The sequence below is a fragment of the Phocoena sinus genome, chromosome 8 (genome assembly GCF_008692025.1).
Source record: "Phocoena sinus isolate mPhoSin1 chromosome 8, mPhoSin1.pri, whole genome shotgun sequence".
Taxonomy (NCBI): Eukaryota; Metazoa; Chordata; class Mammalia; order Artiodactyla; family Phocoenidae; genus Phocoena; species Phocoena sinus.
In genome coordinates, this window is record NC_045770.1 from 10,177,133 (window position 1) to 10,195,001 (window position 17,869).

Here is a 17,869-nt window from a genome sequence, read left to right on the forward strand (position 1 = left end):
TCAGTATTTGTTAAATGAATGAAGACACACGAATGAATCTCCTTAAACCATCAAGGATGGAGGATGACACTTCATCTACTCACTGACGGAATCTGGGTCTGCCACACGTCTGAATACCGTGACACAAGTTCTAGGGCAAAGACCTCATGGCCCGTTTCCCACACCGGGCCACCCAGTTCTCCGAGTCGCCAGCAGGGGGCCACACCAGGGCCGAGAAGCCAGCCAAGCCCACCGGTTCTTGCAGAGAGGACTCAGATGGCTGGGGAGGCGCTGGCTCGCTCCCTTCCTGGCAGGAAAGCCAGCAAGGGCCCGCCTGCCTTTCGCTCAAAATGCGCCTTATGAACTGGCCGCGTCCTGGCTGAGACCTGCTTTACTCACTTGCGAATGATTTGGGTTTTGTGGCTACAACATTAGATTTGGTTCTTGTGGGAGTTTTAGTGGTTTTGACAATAGCTGCTGTGGGATGAAAAGAGCCATTTCCCTGAGGTGGAGGGATGGGAACAGGAAATAATCTGCCTATGAGGCCATTTCTCTGAAATTTTATGCTCCTGTGAAGGGGGCAGGTTCCACCGAAGTCAGAGAGCAGAGATGAGTCCCTGGGGACGAAGGGGTGGAGGTGGGGCATCTAAGGAGACCAGGTTCCCAATGCACAGAGGTGACCTAAGGGCCCGCGTTCCTCTGAGAGTAGAGACCTCACTGTGATCCTGTTCAGTGACGCTGGGCCCTCACCACACTCTTCCTAGAGTCCTGAGCCCTATTTGGGGATTTTCTGGTAGAAAAGGCCACTGAGAAATAGGCCCCGAGCTGGGGATGAAAAGAGCAGAGTGGGACACAGGCAGGTGAGGTGGAGGCCAAAGGTCAGGAGCCCAGGGAGCAAAGGGCGGGGCTGGCCAGCTGGGGCCTCCGCCAGCACTGCGTTCAACACTCAGGACCCGGGTGGGCAGCTCACGCCCTCCACTCTGATCAGGGCGATGGCCCACCGGCCCCAGCACCGTGCTCCCTCCTGCCTGCGCTCATGCCACCTGCCCTCCTGCAGGGCCCTATTCCCATCCGATGGATCAGCGTCTTCCCGGAGTGACTGTCCTTTCTTCTGTGAAGGGGGCCCCACTCCATCATCCCATGGCGGGATGATGGCCTCTCTTCTCACAGCTCTTATGACACGGTGCCTGGAGAAACCACCTCTTCTTCCCTGTTGTGTTCCTCGTGGATAAACACACAGTAGGTGCCCAATAAATACCTGCTGATCGTGATTTCATTCTAAAGGGACCAAAAAGACTCCCCGCCCCCCACTGTCTGTCTGTCTCATGGCAGACGAGGCCCTTGCGGAGCTGTCTGCACCTGCAGTCACACAGGAAGGCTTTGCAAACCTCTGCCTCCTGTCCCGTCTCGCCGCCGCCCGCCTTTAAGTCAGCACACATCCTGAGCATCCCTCCAAACTGATTCCTTTAACGGTAAACCTCAGTTGTTGGCTTGAACTGAGACCTCCCATGCAAAGGGCAGGTGACATTGTAAAGGGGTGGATAAGGGCCCTTTTGAGGCTTAGGGGCCTGACTACTGGGCTTCAGCAAGTCGAAAGGTGTTGGCTCAGTGGATTTGATTATTACTGGATGCTAAGTGGTTCCACTCTACTCTCTGCGCTGTATGACCCCCTGAGCAAAGACCTCAGTCCACACGGAGGGGACGGGGAGACCCAGATGAACACCTGCCTGGGATGGGGGTTTGGAGGAGGAAAAGAAGGTTCCTTGGGAATTCCCCGGCGGTTCTGTGGTTAGGACTCCACGCTTTCACTGCTGAGGGCCCGGGATTCGATCCCTGGTCGGGGAACTAAGATACTGCAAGCCAGGCAGCATGGCCAAAAAAAAAAAAAAAACCACACACAGAAAAGTTCCTTATTTCTGAACAGGGAAGAGATGGTGGGGCTGCAAAGGAACACATTTATAGTTCAATGGGAACAGTCATTTATGTACCTTCAACGTGGGTGTCAGGGAGTAGACACTGGACCTGCTCTCAAGGAGGTTAGCAGAACTGTAACTGAATTTTTTTTTTTTTTTTGCGGTACGCGGGCCTCTCACTGTTGTGGCCCCTCCCATTGCGGAGCACAGGCTCCGGACGCGCAGGCTCAGCGGCCATGGCTCACGGGCCCAGCCGCTCCGCGGCATGTGGGATCTTCCCAGACCGGGGCACGAACCCGTGTCCCCTGCATCGGCAGGCGGACTCTCAACCACTGCGCCACCAGGGAAGCCCTGAATATTTTTTAAAGGGGCAAGAGGTGTGGGGTGCTGCGGGAAACGGCTGTGTTCTTGGGCACGTTCTGCCCATTCCTGCAGGACCCTCTATCTCCCGACTCCACCCTCCTCCTCCACAATCATTTCCTGTCCCTTTCCTTCCCGACTTTCCAATTCCCAGGGCCCAGGGCAGGCCTGGCAGCTGGCAGCTCACCGGTTTTGGAGGCAGCCTCCGCAGCAAAGTCGGCGGCAAACTTCTTGAGGACCTCTGCGCTCTCTTCCTTCACGAAGAGGCCGATGAAGTTGGAGGAGGTATAGAGCTCCAGGGGCAGCGGGGCTGAGAACTTACATTTCCAGCGACTGACGGTGGTCTGCAGGGCTTCCCCCAGGGCGTCCACCTTGCTGTCCTCACACTGGCAGGGAAACAAGAGGCTTCGCTCAGGGACAAGGGGAGATGTCTGCCGCTACTTACCTTTGGCATCCTTTGCCCAGAGCTGGAGGCTGCTAACTGAACCATCATTCCTGTCTGTGAGCAGGGAGAAGACCTGCAGCCTCCCAATTATCTGGAAATGGACTATCCAACCAGTCAATTAAACTGGGGCGACGGACAACCTCTCCCCTCCCTCTCTCCCTGCTCCGATGTGCTCCTCTGAGCCCCGCCAGAATGCAGTAGGGCCGGTCCAGCAGAAAGCAAGCATGAGGGACGTGCCAAGAGAGTGTACAGCACCCCCACGATAAGTCGTTGTGTGTTTTCTACAGTTTTGCATCGTTTGTGCCTTTTCTATTCCGCTTACATGATCCAAAGTTGACTCTACCTCCACCCCCATGATACTTGGGAAGATGAGGCCCCAAGAGCTGCAGTATCCTCCCCCTCCCCCCGCCTCCCCCGGCACTAGAAGAAACAATGAGAGTGTCTAAAACTCTGAATGCTTTTGAGAAAGAGCCTGGATGACTAAGAGGAAATGATCATCATTTTAATTTTCAGCATGAATGGTAAAAGAGAAGGTGTTAGGAACATATTTTCACCTATAAAAGGTGGAGATGGGGGAGAATATGAATGAGATTCTGGAAAAACAACCCTCAATATTAGAAAAACATATTGTCTTAAAATGCTACCATTCTGCTTCATTGTGACAATAGCTGGACACATCAATTCTTCTCCATCTCTGCAGAGAACCAAAGTAGATGCAATATGTTTACATTTATTGGAACGAGAGGGATTTGATTCAGTCTCTGCATAAGCTTCATGACAGCTAGAATTATGGGCTAGGTAACTATGGCAGGGGAAATGTATCCTAGCCATCTCTAGAAAGATCTAGCACGGCAAAACCTGTGGATGGTGTGCAGGAGGCTAAAGTCTCTCCCCCCATCTGTAGATTACGTTTTTCATCCCCAGCTCTCTAATGTCTGCTCTTTCCTCGTGAGAGGGGAGGGAGATGACAGACAGGAGAAGCTAGGTTAAGAGAATCCATTCCCCTTGTGGCTACCAGACAAGTGTGTCACCCAGTGGGTCAGGCTTGTCCCCTGGGTCCTGAGGAGCACACGGTCATCACGATGCCACACCAGACCCAGGGTGCACCTAGGTCTCGGCAGGTGTTAGAAAGAGGACCAGGGTGAGCAGCCGTGGACCTCACTGATTCCTCAAAGGCTCACCCAACTCTGGAGCCCGTGACTGTTTCTACCAACATCCTGAGAGGCTCCCAGCTTTTTTTTTTTTTTTTGCGGTTCGCGCGGGCCTCTCACTGTTGTGGTCTCTCCCGTTGCGGAGCACAGGCTCCGGACGCGCAGGCTCAGCGGCCGTGGCTCACGGGCCCAGCCGCTCCGCGGCATGTGGGATCTTCCCGGACCGGGGCACGAACCCGTGTCCCCTGCATCGGCAGGCGGACTCTCAACCACTGCGCCACCCGGGAAGCCCAGCTCCCAGCTTTGACTCCAGTCCCCCGGGGCTGGAGGGATGCAGGCGCGCCGGGGTGGGGGGCTGCGGCTCACCATGAAGAACTGGCAGAGGGTGATGTGAGGGAAGATGTTGTGCGCCTTGTTCTTGCCGCAGATCTGCTTCGACTGCTGCCAGAAGTCGGAAAGCTTCTGCGCTAAGGGGCCGGTGGGGCGGAGGTAGAGGACGTACTCCCGGGGCAGGGGGTCATCCAGGAAGGGGTCGCCGACGTGGGAGAACAACCTGCCAGAGAGAGGGGGGCCGAGCATGCCTCACTTAAGAACAATGGAAGCAAAGGGAGAACTGACATCAAGGTCCATCCTGGGCAGCCTCCACCCCACCAAGCACCGCGAGCCGGGAGGGTTTTCAGTTTTGTACTTTAAAAATCTACCCCTCGAAGCTCACACTTTGTAACCAACTCTCAGATGCACCAACTTCTCTACTCCTGCCTGTCCTATCGCATGGGCATCCCACGACTCCCTCCTAAGGCCGCTCTCCAGCAAGCGTTTTGGGTCAACCCCAAATCCTTTCCCAGGCCATCAGTACTGTTCCAGCCCGGCCTGTCCCTCCAGCTCCGTCTAGGATTAAACGCGTGTGTCTCCAAAGATGAGGGAAGCTTGGAGGGTCGCCTTGTGGGGTCAGCCCTGGGTAGTGATATCCTGGAAGGTAAGTAAGTAGGATATTTCTAAATCCATTTGCCCGATATCTAGGATGGATCTTTAAGTGAGTGGAGGAGGGGGCGGAAAGCATGACAGAGGCTCTGTCTTGGAAATGCTCTGAATTTCTTTGACAGCTCTGAGGAGAGCACACTCTGGGGCCAGGACGGGGGAGGCGAATGGCTTGATGCACCGGCTGGTCACACGGTCTTTGGGATCCTTCCCCTCCCCCCACCCCGCCCCCAAAGGGCCCGTTAGACACAGGCTGCACATCCCTGCTCATCCACATACACTTAGAGTTAATTACATGCTATTTTCTCTATTTATTTATTTCATACCAACCAGTCGCATGCTGCCTGAACGCTTCTTCCTCCTGTGGACGCCAAGGCTTTTTGTCTGGAATAAGAAATCGGATTTCTATTGTTAGTATTTTTAGCCTCCTATCAGCTTTTCCCACTGCAGTGGCAAGAGTTGGGTGTGAAGCAGGCACTGTTAAGCCTCCTCAAGGGTGTAGGGGAGACACCTGCAGCTGGGCATCCCCCCAGGGGTCACAGCAAGGCACAGGGAGGTTAGGACTTGTGATTAATTTCCATGTAATTAGCATTGGATTTGCACGCAGCCTAACAGCCCATGCCGTCTATTTTTAGCCATTTCCACATTAGACTTTTATTTTTGCTTCCCTAAAGGTTGTCATGTCTTGCTTTTCCCTCCTTCCCTTTCACCCACTCACTCTTCCTGACCCAGATCCCCTACAGAACATTTTCTCATTCGCAGCCTTCTGGCAAAGTGTGCTAGAAAATGATGCTTTTAAAAAAAAATTTTAATTTACTTAATTTATTTTTTATACAGCAGGCTCTTATTAGTTATCTATTTTATACATATTAATGTATATATATCAATCCCAATCTCCCAGTTCATCCCACCACCACCCCCACCCCCCGCCACTTTCTATTAAGGCCATTGAGACTTGAGGTTAAATGCCCAGAAGGACAATTGGTCTGGTTTAAATCCAGTGCCTCCTCCCACTGTCCTCCAACTACCACCAGCAGCCTCAGACTGGATCCATCATCTCCAACAATTTTACAGACATCTTTGGGGACGAGTAGCACTTGGTAAAAGGGGCTGGCTGGAGAAGGGCGGCCATCGCTCCCACTGTGGGAGAAACACTCAAAAGTTCTGTGCATGGTGGGGCAGGATCACAGGGTGGCGCTGGCAGCGAGTCACAGCCCTGCACACGAGCTTACGACGAGAGCACTTCTGAAACATCAGGCAGGTCTCCAAAAGCCAGATAGTTCTGGGTTTGTATCCAGCTTCGCTACTTGTCCGTCCGTTGAGGCATTCAAGTTTATGTTTGCTCAGTACATACCTACTGAATTGCTATGACTTTGTCAGCACTGTGCTAGGCTCCAGGAATACACTGAAACACAAGACTTATATGATCCCTGCCCTCAGGGAGTTTTCAGTTGAGCAGGCGTGAAAATGTCAACTGCACAAATAATTATTTAATTACATGGGTGGTCAGTGCAATGAGGGGAGAGCACAGAGAACCTTAAGCACATAGGATTGGGACACCTGATCTGGGCTGAGCCGAGGGGGAGGGCGGGGTGGGCTGGGTGTGAGGGGCTGTGGTGATGGAATTCACCGAGTACCTCTCCTCTACAGTGAGGAGCCTTGAACTGTGCCTGACTCACTGGAGGCGATCAATAATTGGTTATTCCTATCCCTTTATACTACCCCAATTCAGGGTCCTTGGGAGAGAGAAGAGAGGGCAGGAATTTCTAGTTTAAACTGATGCTCTTCCCAGGCATCCTTTTCCTGACTGTCTGCTGAACCCAACTCCTCCTGCCTTTTCCTGGTACCTCTCTGGAGCAATGAGAACCCATGATGCTGTGACAGTCACAGAGGGTCAGATTGGAAGGGGCCTAAGACATCAACTGGGGCCCCAATTTCTTCACTTGACACAGGGGGAGATTCAGGTAAAGGAAGACAAGTCACGTGCTCAGGGCAGCCTGGCTGCGATGAGTGCTGAGTGAAGGGCAGATTCCAGCCTGATTCGAGGCCAGCCTCAGTTGCTCTTTTCCACAGTCCAAAGAGAATCCCTTCGTTTCCCCCACGAAACTCTGAGCACAAATACCAAATGATCAGAATAGAAAAATCTGCACAGCTAAGTAGAACGGCATTCTAGAAGACAAGCCTACTTACAGTAAGATGAGGTTATGAAGAAGGAAGACCTCAGAGCCCCTTGGAAGAGAAGCCAGTGCTGAAAAAGCTGGAAACACAGGAAACTCCTTCCCACACCTGCATAAGGTGCTTAATTGTTGCCAAGATGCAAGCCCTGTTTCCTTTACCACTTACTAGACAATCAGAGGTCACCTGTTGCGCTTTTTTCAAATCCTCAAGCCGTGTACCCACAAAAGAACACAAAACATGGTCTTTTAGAGGTTAGAATCTTTGAGGGATTAAGTTCACCAAAGAAAAAGACCCATTGTTTCAAAAACAATTGGGAAAAGGAAAGTTCACTTGCAGTAAGATGTGCTATTTATATAAAGGATCCAATTTTTTTTTTCCTAGGCTCTTGCCCCAAAGAAATATATTTTATCTGAAGTTTAATTTATTTTTCCTTCAGCACTAGGAATGTCCTCTGGAAATGAAAGATCTCATTAAGTTATGGTCCCTGTAACTCAAAAGCCAAGTTTTGGAGAGGATTCAAAGATACAATTGAGAAAGATAATGAAAGGTTTGGGTGACAAGGCTGCGGTGAAAGACTAAGGAAACACCAATTCTTCTTTCTAAGAAGGCAAGTCTGAGAGGTCCTCAGGGTTATGGAAGGTTATCATATCTGTGTAGCTTTCCTAGCGAGGGTCAGCCAAAGTAAAAGAAGCTTTGGCAATAGTACAAGGGGCTCAAGTCAGATTCCAGAAAGAACGTCCTGGCAGTAATGTGCTTTAAAGTGGCTTTTTGGTTTTGTTTTGTTTTAGAGAAGTTTCTAGAAAGTACTTACCGATCTGAAACAGGTGTGTGATTCTCTAGGCAGGAGGCTGTAGGAGGAGTGATAGCACTGCTTCCCTCGGGTCCTGAGCCAGAGGCTGAGCTCTGCTACTCCTTTACCCACTGCCAGGCTGATGGTGGTTTCTGCTGAGTCTGTTCCCAGAGCTCTGCCCACAAAACAGACTGAACACAGGCAGTGGCAGAACATCTCTCTGCTCCATCCCACTGAGGAAAGCCTGTTGCCATAGAGTTGCCACCTCCATGGTCCACCGATGGGGTAAATGCCAAGAACAGTGGGGAGTGTGGGGTAGACCCCAAACACCAGGCTGAGCTTGAACAGCTGCTACCCTCAGAGTGATTCAGAAGTCGGCAGAGCCCGCTGGGCAGATAAAGGGGAAATATCCCTTTAAACTCCAAGGAGAGATTCCTGGATCATAGCAGCCATTGAGTTGGGACTTTCATGGTAAGAATCAGAGGGACATGTGAACTACTGAGGTTCTGCTATTACATGAGAGCACAAATTTGACTTCGGACCCTGGTCCTAACCTTCCCAATTATGTCTAGGGTTCATTCTTAGCAGAGTGTGGAAAAAAAAAAAGTGATGCAAACTCTAATGCCTAATGATGGGGAGGAAGAGCACAAAGCAGATAAAAGCAATGGCTCATCAAAAAACTCAGGCACGCAGCCGTGAGGAAATTAGCCAGATGGGGAGGAACGAGTAGCGCACACTGATAGCCTTGCTTTACTGCGGCTGCGGGGGCTGGGATTCCTGCCACTGTCTGCCCGCAGCTTGGTTGAATTTTGGGTCCGTGGTGGCTCTGGCCCCAGAACCATGGCTCTACCCAACCACCAGGGTCACAGTTTGTGGGAGGCAAAGCAGCATCCTTCCTTCCTCCCTTCCACCCTCCTTCCCTCCTACTTTCTTCCTACCTTTCTCTTTATTTCCTTCTCCTCCCAAGGAACTCTTACCAGGAAACCAAATGGACCAATAAACCAAAAATAAAACCAAGAGTTTATTGGGTGTCGCTGTCTCAGCTGAAGTTTGACTGGTTGGAGCCCTTTCAGAGACCATGGTCTCTGGTACCCTCGGCTGGATTCGGGCCTGATGAGTGGATTTGGGCCGGTCCCATGTCCGGGTCCAGCAGGATCCTCACTCCCTCTTCAAAACACACGTTCTGAGCCAGACTGGAATTTCCTGCTTAATTGTCACCCAGGCTGACTTCCTCTGCAGCCACCCTGGTGCTCTGGATTCCATGGAGGTCTCTGACACTCTCGGTAGTTCAGGTCTTTTCAGCCGAGAACCAGCTGTGTGCTAGGCACTGTGTTATCACCAGCAAGCAAAGAAGAGGGAAGGACGATCCTGGACCTCAAAGAGTTCAGAACGTAGATACACAAGCAGCTTCTTACAAGGCGATACGTTAATGGCCATAAGAGATGGGCCGAGTGTGCTCAGAATAGGGATGCTAACTCAGTAGTGGGGCATTTTGAGGGGCTGAGGGTCTCAAGTTGTCCACAAAGCTACCCTAGGTCAGGATACCACAGCAAACTCAGAGGTGCCATGGGAAATTGCTAATTTTGGAAGGAAACAAAGCCACCTTCATCATCTGTTGGGCATCCCATAAGCTACTAGCTCGAGGTAGTTACAATTTCTTTTTTTTAAAACTTTTTATTTTATGTTGGAGTATAGTTGATCAACAATGTTGTGATAGTTTCAGGTGTCCAGCAAGGTGATTCAGTTATACATACACCCGTGTCATTAGTAAGTAGTCGCAATTCTTTAAGAATGAAATAAAAATAATATTTTTCTTTCAATTTTGTGTATTATTTTTTCACACGGTCCTTAAATTGTTAGGAGTGACTTATTGAGTTGTTTGGATCTAGCTACTAAATACACAGAACCATTAGGTATTTATGTTGGTCTACAAGCTCTATGTAAAAATTACTCAGACTCTAAGGGTGCTATGAACTGAGAAGGTTGGGAATCCGTCCGGGAAGAAACAATGATTGATCTGGATCTTCAAAGCAGAGTCAGAGCTGGCTAGAGAAATCCACAAGGAGAGAAGGGCATCCGAAGCGAAGACCACATCAAGAGCTAACATAGGAAGGTGAGAGACAGCACTGTATGGGCGGGGAAGTTAGAATTTGGTGATACTAGAGCAAAAAAGGCAAAGCTGGAAAGGGGACAGCTCACAAAGGTCCTTGTGCTATTTTAGGGCTTGGACCTGACTGTTTTATGCAGCGGGGAACAATGAAGGCATGATCAGATTTGCATGTGAGGGTCAGATTCAAGGGAGATAAACTGTAGGCTGGAGACTATTTAAAAGACCTTGACAATCGATCAGAAGAGGGACACTGAGTCTTGAACTATAATGAGGGTGGGGACGTTGCCTAAGATGTTTGGGTTGTTGACTGAATGAAGCTTGGAGACGGGTTAGCAATTGTAGCTTGAAGGCCTATGTGGATGGCGCAGACACCCCTGAGTGAGAATGCAGGGTAGAAACAAGTTTGGGCTGGGGTGGTAATGGGTGATGAGTTCAGTTACTGTCCCCTGGAGAATCTGGGGGTCTGGCCTAACTACATCTACACCAAGTATCATTAACAGACTCTGGGTCTGGTTTAGGGTACCATATCCCAAAAGCTTTCTCTGTTAGCTTGCCTATGATTCCTTGTCTCTGTTTGGAAGCCAGACACTTCTTTTAGGCTACCCACTGAATTCCTATTTCCTGTCTAAGGCATACCTTCAGCTCCAAACTTGTTCAATACTGAGGTCATTAAATACTCAAGCCATCCTTGGCTTAAGCAGACAGGTTACCCAGACCCCCAGGTTCTCCAGGCTGACTCATCTCTCACTCAGAGAGGGGAGTTAATCCCTTACTTTATTGCACTTGACAAAACTCAAATATCTGACACCTGTAGTGAAAAACAACAGGCATTTACATTATATGCTAATGTAAATAGTAATATATTTCCTCAAAATAGTAAGACCTTGATTCAATTAAGTAGAAAACGAATTTGTTGAACTTTCCAGTTATTTGAAGTTGTTCGGTCCTTGGCTTTGGTTTGCTGGTAGATGCATGCTCGTGGCCTTGGCATCCCATCTGCTCTGTGCATTGGTTCTCTGTGACTAAGGACTTATTTGTGCAGGAAAAGAGACAAGGGGTCAAATAGGTAATCCTCCAAGCGGGTAAAGCTCCCTGTGCAACCAAAGTTAAACTGTATCATTCTTTTGTGTAGCTAAGACAATCTCAACTTTTAGAAACATTTGAAGCTAATATAGGATTTTTTAAAAAACGTTCTCAATATCCAGGATACCAAATTGATAAATTTGCGACATCTAGTACTGTGAATTCAATTAAAAGATGACCCAATTAATCAGATATCTCATTCCTTTTCCAGGATCTGCACTAGACCGGGGCAAACAGATAGAATCCAACTTCTATTTCTCTTGGTTGGAGAGTCTAGTCATATAAAGAGGCCACTGGCGCCACTAAGCCAAATTGAGGAATTCTTTTAGAGTGTATCTGCAAAGCAGACGGTGCTTTGTAATGTGGTTTTAGGTGGAAATACAGAGGCTTTTATTGTGCTCCATGAAGAGTTACCTGCTCAGTGCCAGCTTTTTTTTTTTTTAATTAATTAATTTATTTATTTTTGCTGCTGTGCGCGGGCTTTCTCTAGTTGCGGTGAGCGGGGGCTACTCATTGCAGTGCGCAGGCTTCGCATTGCGGTGGCTTCTCTTTTGGGGAGCAGGGGCTCTAGGCACGCAGGCTTCAGTAGTTGTGGCACACGGGCTCAGCAGTTGTGGCTCACGGGCTCTAGAGCGCAGGCTCAGTAGTTGTGGCGCCCGGGCTTAGTTGCTCCACAGCATGTGGGATCTTCCTGGACCAGGGCTCAAACCTGTGTCCCCTGCATTGGCAGGTGGATTCTTAACCACTGCACCACCAGAGAAGTCCCAGTGCCAGCTTCTTTATGGATGATTTGAGGCAGCTTGAGCCTGCCTGCAGCTGACAGCTATCCTGAGAACAAAGTGCAAACAGGTAACTCTGCATCTTTGTTCTCTAGTAGGAGAAAAATAAGGATAAGGAAGTCCACAGTTGAAGGCCTTCTATGTATCAGGCACTTAGACGTTAAGCCTCATGACAAATGGTGAAGCCGGTATTGTTAGAAGCCTCCCTGGATCTGGGTGGCTCTACCCTGACAGGTCAGCTGTCCAGTCACCTCTGTGGTGGTCCCAATCCAGGGGCTGGTTCTGGAGGCAGTGACCAAAGTCTGCATCAGTCAAAGGAGTATATTGAGTAGTCAAAACATGAGCCTAGGGCTTCCCTGGTGGCGCAGTGGTTGAGAGTCTGCATGCCGATGCAGGGGACACGGGTTCGTGCCCCGGTCCGGGAAGATCCCACATGCCGCAGAGCGGTTGGGCCCGTGAGCCATGGCCGCTGAGCCTGCGCGTCCGGAGCCTGTGCTCCGCAACGGAAGAGGCCACAACAGTGAGAGGCCCGTGTACCGCAAAAAAAACAAAAACAAAGCATGAGCCTAGAACCCTGGGCAGCATCTCAGCCAGTGGCCTCCAAACTCCATCCTCTCTGGAAACCCAGGGAGAAGTGGCCCCTAAACCTCTCACTGGGTGTGATCCTGGAGATCTGGGGTGCCTTCCAGGTTGTAATGGGACTTCATGGCAAGAGAGAGTATCCCCCCATGAGCAGAGCCCCCCATCAGGAGCAGGAGGGTATGAGGATGGGGTGGATGAACACAAAATACAGAGCAGACAGGAGTCCTGGTTCCCCAGTGGCCAGCGATGGGAGATGCTTCTAGAGTAACCAGCGTAACCCCCGGAATTCACATCCTGCAGCCCCCTCACCCATTACTGCCTATTAATCGAGACTTCAGTTTCTGACATGGTTACCCTCTTGGCTACCAGTGGCCAATAAGATCCTTACAGATTTAATCCCACTTTTAATTGATGATCAGAGGCCAAATGAATGTGGGGGAGCGTTTGCGGAGCAGCTAAGAGCTACGCAAGCCAAGGAGGCGGCAGTGGTGCTATCTTAGTAAAAGTTAAATAAAACTAAAGGACAGGCCGAATACTGTTGCCCCAGTGGATCCTTGCAGCTAGAACACGGGTGCTGGCTTGCAGCTGCCATTTCCCCGAAGGAAGTCATTTCCCAATTTGGAGGTTTCGTTTTTTCATCTCCAAAGAGGAGGTGATGAAACTGCACACAGGCAGGTTGAGAAAGAGAGATGGGACATTTATAAAGTGTTTTGAGGTCCTCAGAAGCAACTAGAAGTGATAAACTGTGTCTGTGTTGACAAAGGATCTTGAGACCATCCTGTCCGTTCCTCCTTAGGACCAGACAAGGTTGTACTTTCTTCAAGGTTGTATCTTTGAAAGCATCTTTCCTGTTCTTAACAGACCTTAAGAAAAGGGGATTCAACAATGTTTCTTTTTTGCTTAATAGCCCTTGCGCTTGGAAAGTCCTTCCAGCTGTGCCCAAACTTATGCCGTGTTTTCTGTACCTGGTGGAGTTGGTCACTCTTTCCTATATAACAAAATCATTTATTCTGTCACTTTCACACATGGGATTCTAGCTACTTTTGGTCACCAAGGCCAGTAAGACAGGCTTGCAAAGAGCCTGGGCAGTTCAGTCTAGCAAGTATGTCTCCAAAGTCTTTGCTGGCTCTGGTCTCCTCCCTGTGAAGCTGAAGTGGGGGCAGTGAGAGGCCCATCAATACACAGAAACCCTAATGGCCCGACCCATTTCCTTCGGAGGAAATGAACCTAATGGAGGACGACATATTGATCATAAAGACCCAGTTTCACAATCAGTCTCCTGGCCGTGAACCCTTTCAGCTGGCCGGGGCTAATGGCCTGAGAGCCATGCATCTAACAATCAATGGGATAGAGCAGGCCTGCCAGGGGGCCGGGGATGCTACCACCAAAAGGCCGATCAACGGGAAGAAAAAGCTGTGGGCTTTTATATGAAGCTAATGAGAGATGGGAAAAAAAAAATGTTGAGCTATTTGGAGGGTTAGGAAGGCTTTCCAGTGGAAGAACTTCAACCTGCGGTGAAGCCCTTCTTTCTCTCCTATCACCAAGGCTCTACTTCCCAACCCATAAAGAGCCTATTAGGCCGCTCTCCACAGGGGGTGCTTAGCAGGGAAAATGCTGCTTAGGTCCCCTGGTGTTTTTATGTGGTGGGCCCAGCGGCCGTGCGGAGAGGCCTTGTTTTGTTCCTGCTAAGAAGGGGCTGGGGCTCTGGCCTCTGCTGTTAAGGAGGAAGCCATTTGTAATGGGGAAACCAGCCATTAGACCATGGGTGGTGACATAAGAAAATACATTTCTCTTTGCCTCTAAGTCTCCCTGGGATCTAGACAAGTCCTTTCCTCCCCCTAAGACCAATGAGTTTTTGCATGGAGGCACAAGGGAGTGTTTGCCGTGTAAAAGGAGCACACCTCTTACTAATTGTGGGACTGCGGACAAGTTAATTAATCTGAGGATTCACTTCCCCAGTCTCTTCCATGGGGCCAACAATACCTACCCTGTAGGATACAATGATGACTAATATCAATAACAGATCATGAATTTGAAGAGCTCGGCACAGCATCTGGCATATACTAGGTACTTAAAAATAACATCTGGGGCTTCCCTGGTGGCGCAGTGGTAGAGAGTCCGCCTGCCGATGCAGGGGACGCGGGTTCATGCCCCAGTCCGGGAAGATCCCACATGCCACGGAGCGGCTGGGCCCGTGAACCATGGCCGCCGAGCCTGCGTGTCCGGAGCCTGTGCTCCGCAACGGGAGAGGCTGCAACGGTGAGAGGCCCGCGTACCGCAAAAAAATAAAAAATAAAAATAAAAAAACATCTGTACAGATGCCTATGCATATTACCTAACAACCTTTGCAATTTTCCCAGAATAAATGTCTGCAAGTTCCATGCTAATAGGAATATTTCAAGACTGGGCACCAGCTCCCCTCTCTGCTAAAACAATCTCCAACCATCTGGGAAGGTCTTGAGGAGTACATGAGATTTGGAGGAAGAAAGAAAAGCTTTCCAAATAAGGCAGTAAACACAAGAAAAGGCACAAAGGGAAAACCAGCCAGTGATGTGTGGCTGTCTGGAGAGCTTCCACTGAGGGGAGACACAGCCCAGATTGTCGGGAGGCAGGCAGGGGAGTTCAGATTCCATCAGGAAGGAAGCTGGGAGTCACTGAGAGGCCCTAAGCAAGGGAGGGACAGAGTTTCCGCTCACTGCAGGAATCCAAGGGGAGGAGGGAGAGCCAGCCCCGATCTGGGTGTCTATGGCTATCAGGCACTGGCGAGACTGGCCAGGGCTCCCTTCCTCCTCTGAGATCCTGTTACTAGCGCTCCCTATGGGGTTCTTTATTCCCCACGCCGCTGTGGAGAAATAATAGCTGAACCACCTCCCAAGGGAATAGGATACAAGTGTTAAAAGTTCAATCCATGGGCTTCCCTGGTGGCGCAGTGGTTGCGAGTCCGTCTGCCGATGCAAGGGACGTGGGTTCGTGCCCCGGTCCAGGAAGATCCCACATGCCCCGGAGCGGCTGGGCCCGTGAGCCATGGCCGCTGAGCCTGCACGTGAGCCTGTGCTCCGCAACGGGAGAGGCCACAACAGTGAGAGGCCCGCGTACCGAAAAAAAAAAAAAAAAAAGTTCAATCCACTGTACATGCTGAACTATTATTATTCCCTGAGAAACAGAGGATCAGAAGCTGCCTCTGTTTTGCCCGAGGACACACAGCAAACGGGGGACTCAAGGATCCCAGAATCAGACGAAAGGAAATCACGGATGTGGTAGTGACACTTAGTCCAGTCCCCTGCCTATAAATCTTGCTCAGTAAAAATGGCCAAGATTTATATTTTGATGATTATCTCCTCTCTCCTCTCTGGGACTTTACCATTTCTGCGTACTTTCATACACTTTTCCTCCTCCACGAGAGACCTGAGGATGGAACGCAGGTCTGGGCTCTAACTAGCCGCTCGGTTCAGTTTCACATTAAGGCTTCGGTCTCTGACTCTCTGTCAGTCCAGAAGATTCTGTTTCTAGGTTATGGGTTCTATAGAAAACCATGGAAATCAGGCACCCCTGGAAGGGCACTGTCTGTTGTGCAGAGTCTCTGCATCCTTGCAGAGGAAAGTGCAGCCGGTTTGGGGGCAAAGGTGTCCACTGCATAAAAGAGCGGCACTGTGGAGGGCGGGAAGGCTAATACAGAGCCACAGGGAGCCCCCAGACGCCTTTCAGGCCGGTGGCCCAATGCGGAAGTGCTCCGAGGTGTGTGGAAGGCAGGAAAGCTCCTGCAGGAAGACACAGGAAGCTGAGAAGTGACTGTTCTCAAGGAGGTAGGACGTGCCGGGGAGGAGGAGGATGGGGCTCAACCGATAAACACGACAGTAGGGCTGAAACTTTGCTCAAGACTTTTATATGATCACTCCTGGGTCCTCCTAACAGCCCTGAGAGGTAGGCAGAGCATCCTTGTTACTGTCATGTCACAGATGAGAAGGAGGGAACAGAGAGGTTCAAATTCTAGTTCAGCTCACACAGCAGCGTACGGCAGAGGGGTGACTCGAACTCTGACCCGCTTTTTCTTGCCCAGAGCTCTGAGGTACCACTGGGCCCATGAGGTTAATTTTGACCGCAATGATTGGCAGGTGGGATTTAACGTGTATGGAGGGAACAGCCCCACCCACACCCCACCAAAAAGGATCTGGGAGAAACAGATGAAAAGGAGGAATCATTCCAGGTTGCAGAGATTAATTTTTTTCCTTCTCCCATTTCCACCTCCTCCCTCCTCCAAGCCACTAGAATCAGCTCAAAATACTTAAACACGGATGATTTTTAGTCCTTCAGAAATGGTTTCAGCCCAAATCTTCATAAGAGGCTCTGACTCCCAGCATTCGTGGGTCACAGAAAAGTACAGACCAAACAGAGCCATCGTCGCCATATACCGTCACCACATACCTCATCAAACAAGTGATTTCTTAGCTAAGATGTAGTGAGTGTTTACTAGAAGCCGGGCAATGTACTAACATTTTAAATAGAAATGATCTCATTCAATCCCTAGCTCTTTTGAGGTAGGTGCCATTGTTTCCCTCACCGAACAGGTGGGAAAAGTGAGGCTTAGAGAGGCTGCAGAATGTGGCCGGGAAGAGGAAGGTGTGGCATTCAAGTGTGTGCTCAGCCGCCAGGCCACACGTCCTCAGAGCAGATGGACGCCAGGACCAGCGCGGCCACTGTTTCTGGACCACGATGAGGCGAAGTGCAGTGACAATCTTCCGTGGGAACTTGCTACAAAACACGACGGCACTGCTTTCTCAGTCCGACTCGTGACAGTTCATTTGTTTGTTCATTCACTCAAATACTCCTTCACCAGCACGTGTCGTGTCCGGATCTGTTGCCGGACACTATGCTGAGGGCTGTGAATATAAAGATGGTTGGAAACCATGGCTCCTGCCCTTATGGGAAGTCACCCCATGACCACTTCAACAAGCACATATCAGAAAGAGGAGGAAGCCAACCTTGTACTGTGCATTTCCAGGTATCAGCTTATGTGATCCTTAAGCCAATTTGGTGGAGTGGGTATTACTGCCTGCATCTTAATACACGATGAAACTGTGGTGCAGAAAGATTAAGAACACTGTTCAAGACAGTCCTGGGATCAAAACGGGTCTTATTTTTCAAACTCATTCCAAACTCATGTTCTTGGCCGGCATCCCTCTTTCCCACCCCACCCCCATGCCTCTCCCTCCACTGAAGGATGGAGGTCAGTTTCCAGAGGAATACATGGATAAACAAAAATAAGCCCTGGATTTGAAGAATTAAGCTGAGGGTCTTCTACCAGGAGGATGGGTTATTATCATGGGATTCTTGGGTGGACCTTTGAAGGAGGATGAGAGGCAGAGGGACACCACTGAGTCTTATGTGTGGCCCAGACTCTACCAGAGCCAATCCCATTCCACTGCCACTTATTTCAAGAGGTATTTGTGTGGCTGGAGAGGGTGTGGAATAAAGGGAACCCTCCTACACTGTTGGTGGGAATGTAAGTTGGTGCAGCCACTGT

The 17,869-nt window shown here is 50.1% G+C and overlaps 1 protein-coding gene across 3 annotated transcripts in view; it reads right to left on the reverse strand.

Annotated features, from left to right (window-relative positions):
• UBASH3B (ubiquitin associated and SH3 domain containing B) overlaps window positions 1-17,869 on the reverse strand; it is a 148,167-nt gene that overhangs the window by 35,513 nt on the left and 94,785 nt on the right. For 2 of the 3 annotated variants that reach the window (XR_004351193.1, XM_032641563.1), the window contains exons 2-4: window positions 5,153-5,210; window positions 4,215-4,401; window positions 2,440-2,638 (exon numbers count right to left, since the gene is read on the reverse strand). Coding sequence is in view for 2 of the 3 variants with exons in the window: in XM_032641563.1 (XP_032497454.1) it covers window positions 2,440-2,638; window positions 4,215-4,401; window positions 5,153-5,210 (444 nt within the window). In the remaining variant the exon portion in view is untranslated. The remainder of the gene's footprint in view (window positions 1-2,439; window positions 2,639-4,214; window positions 4,402-5,152; window positions 5,211-17,869) is intronic. The other variant, XM_032641562.1, reaches the window with a different exon arrangement.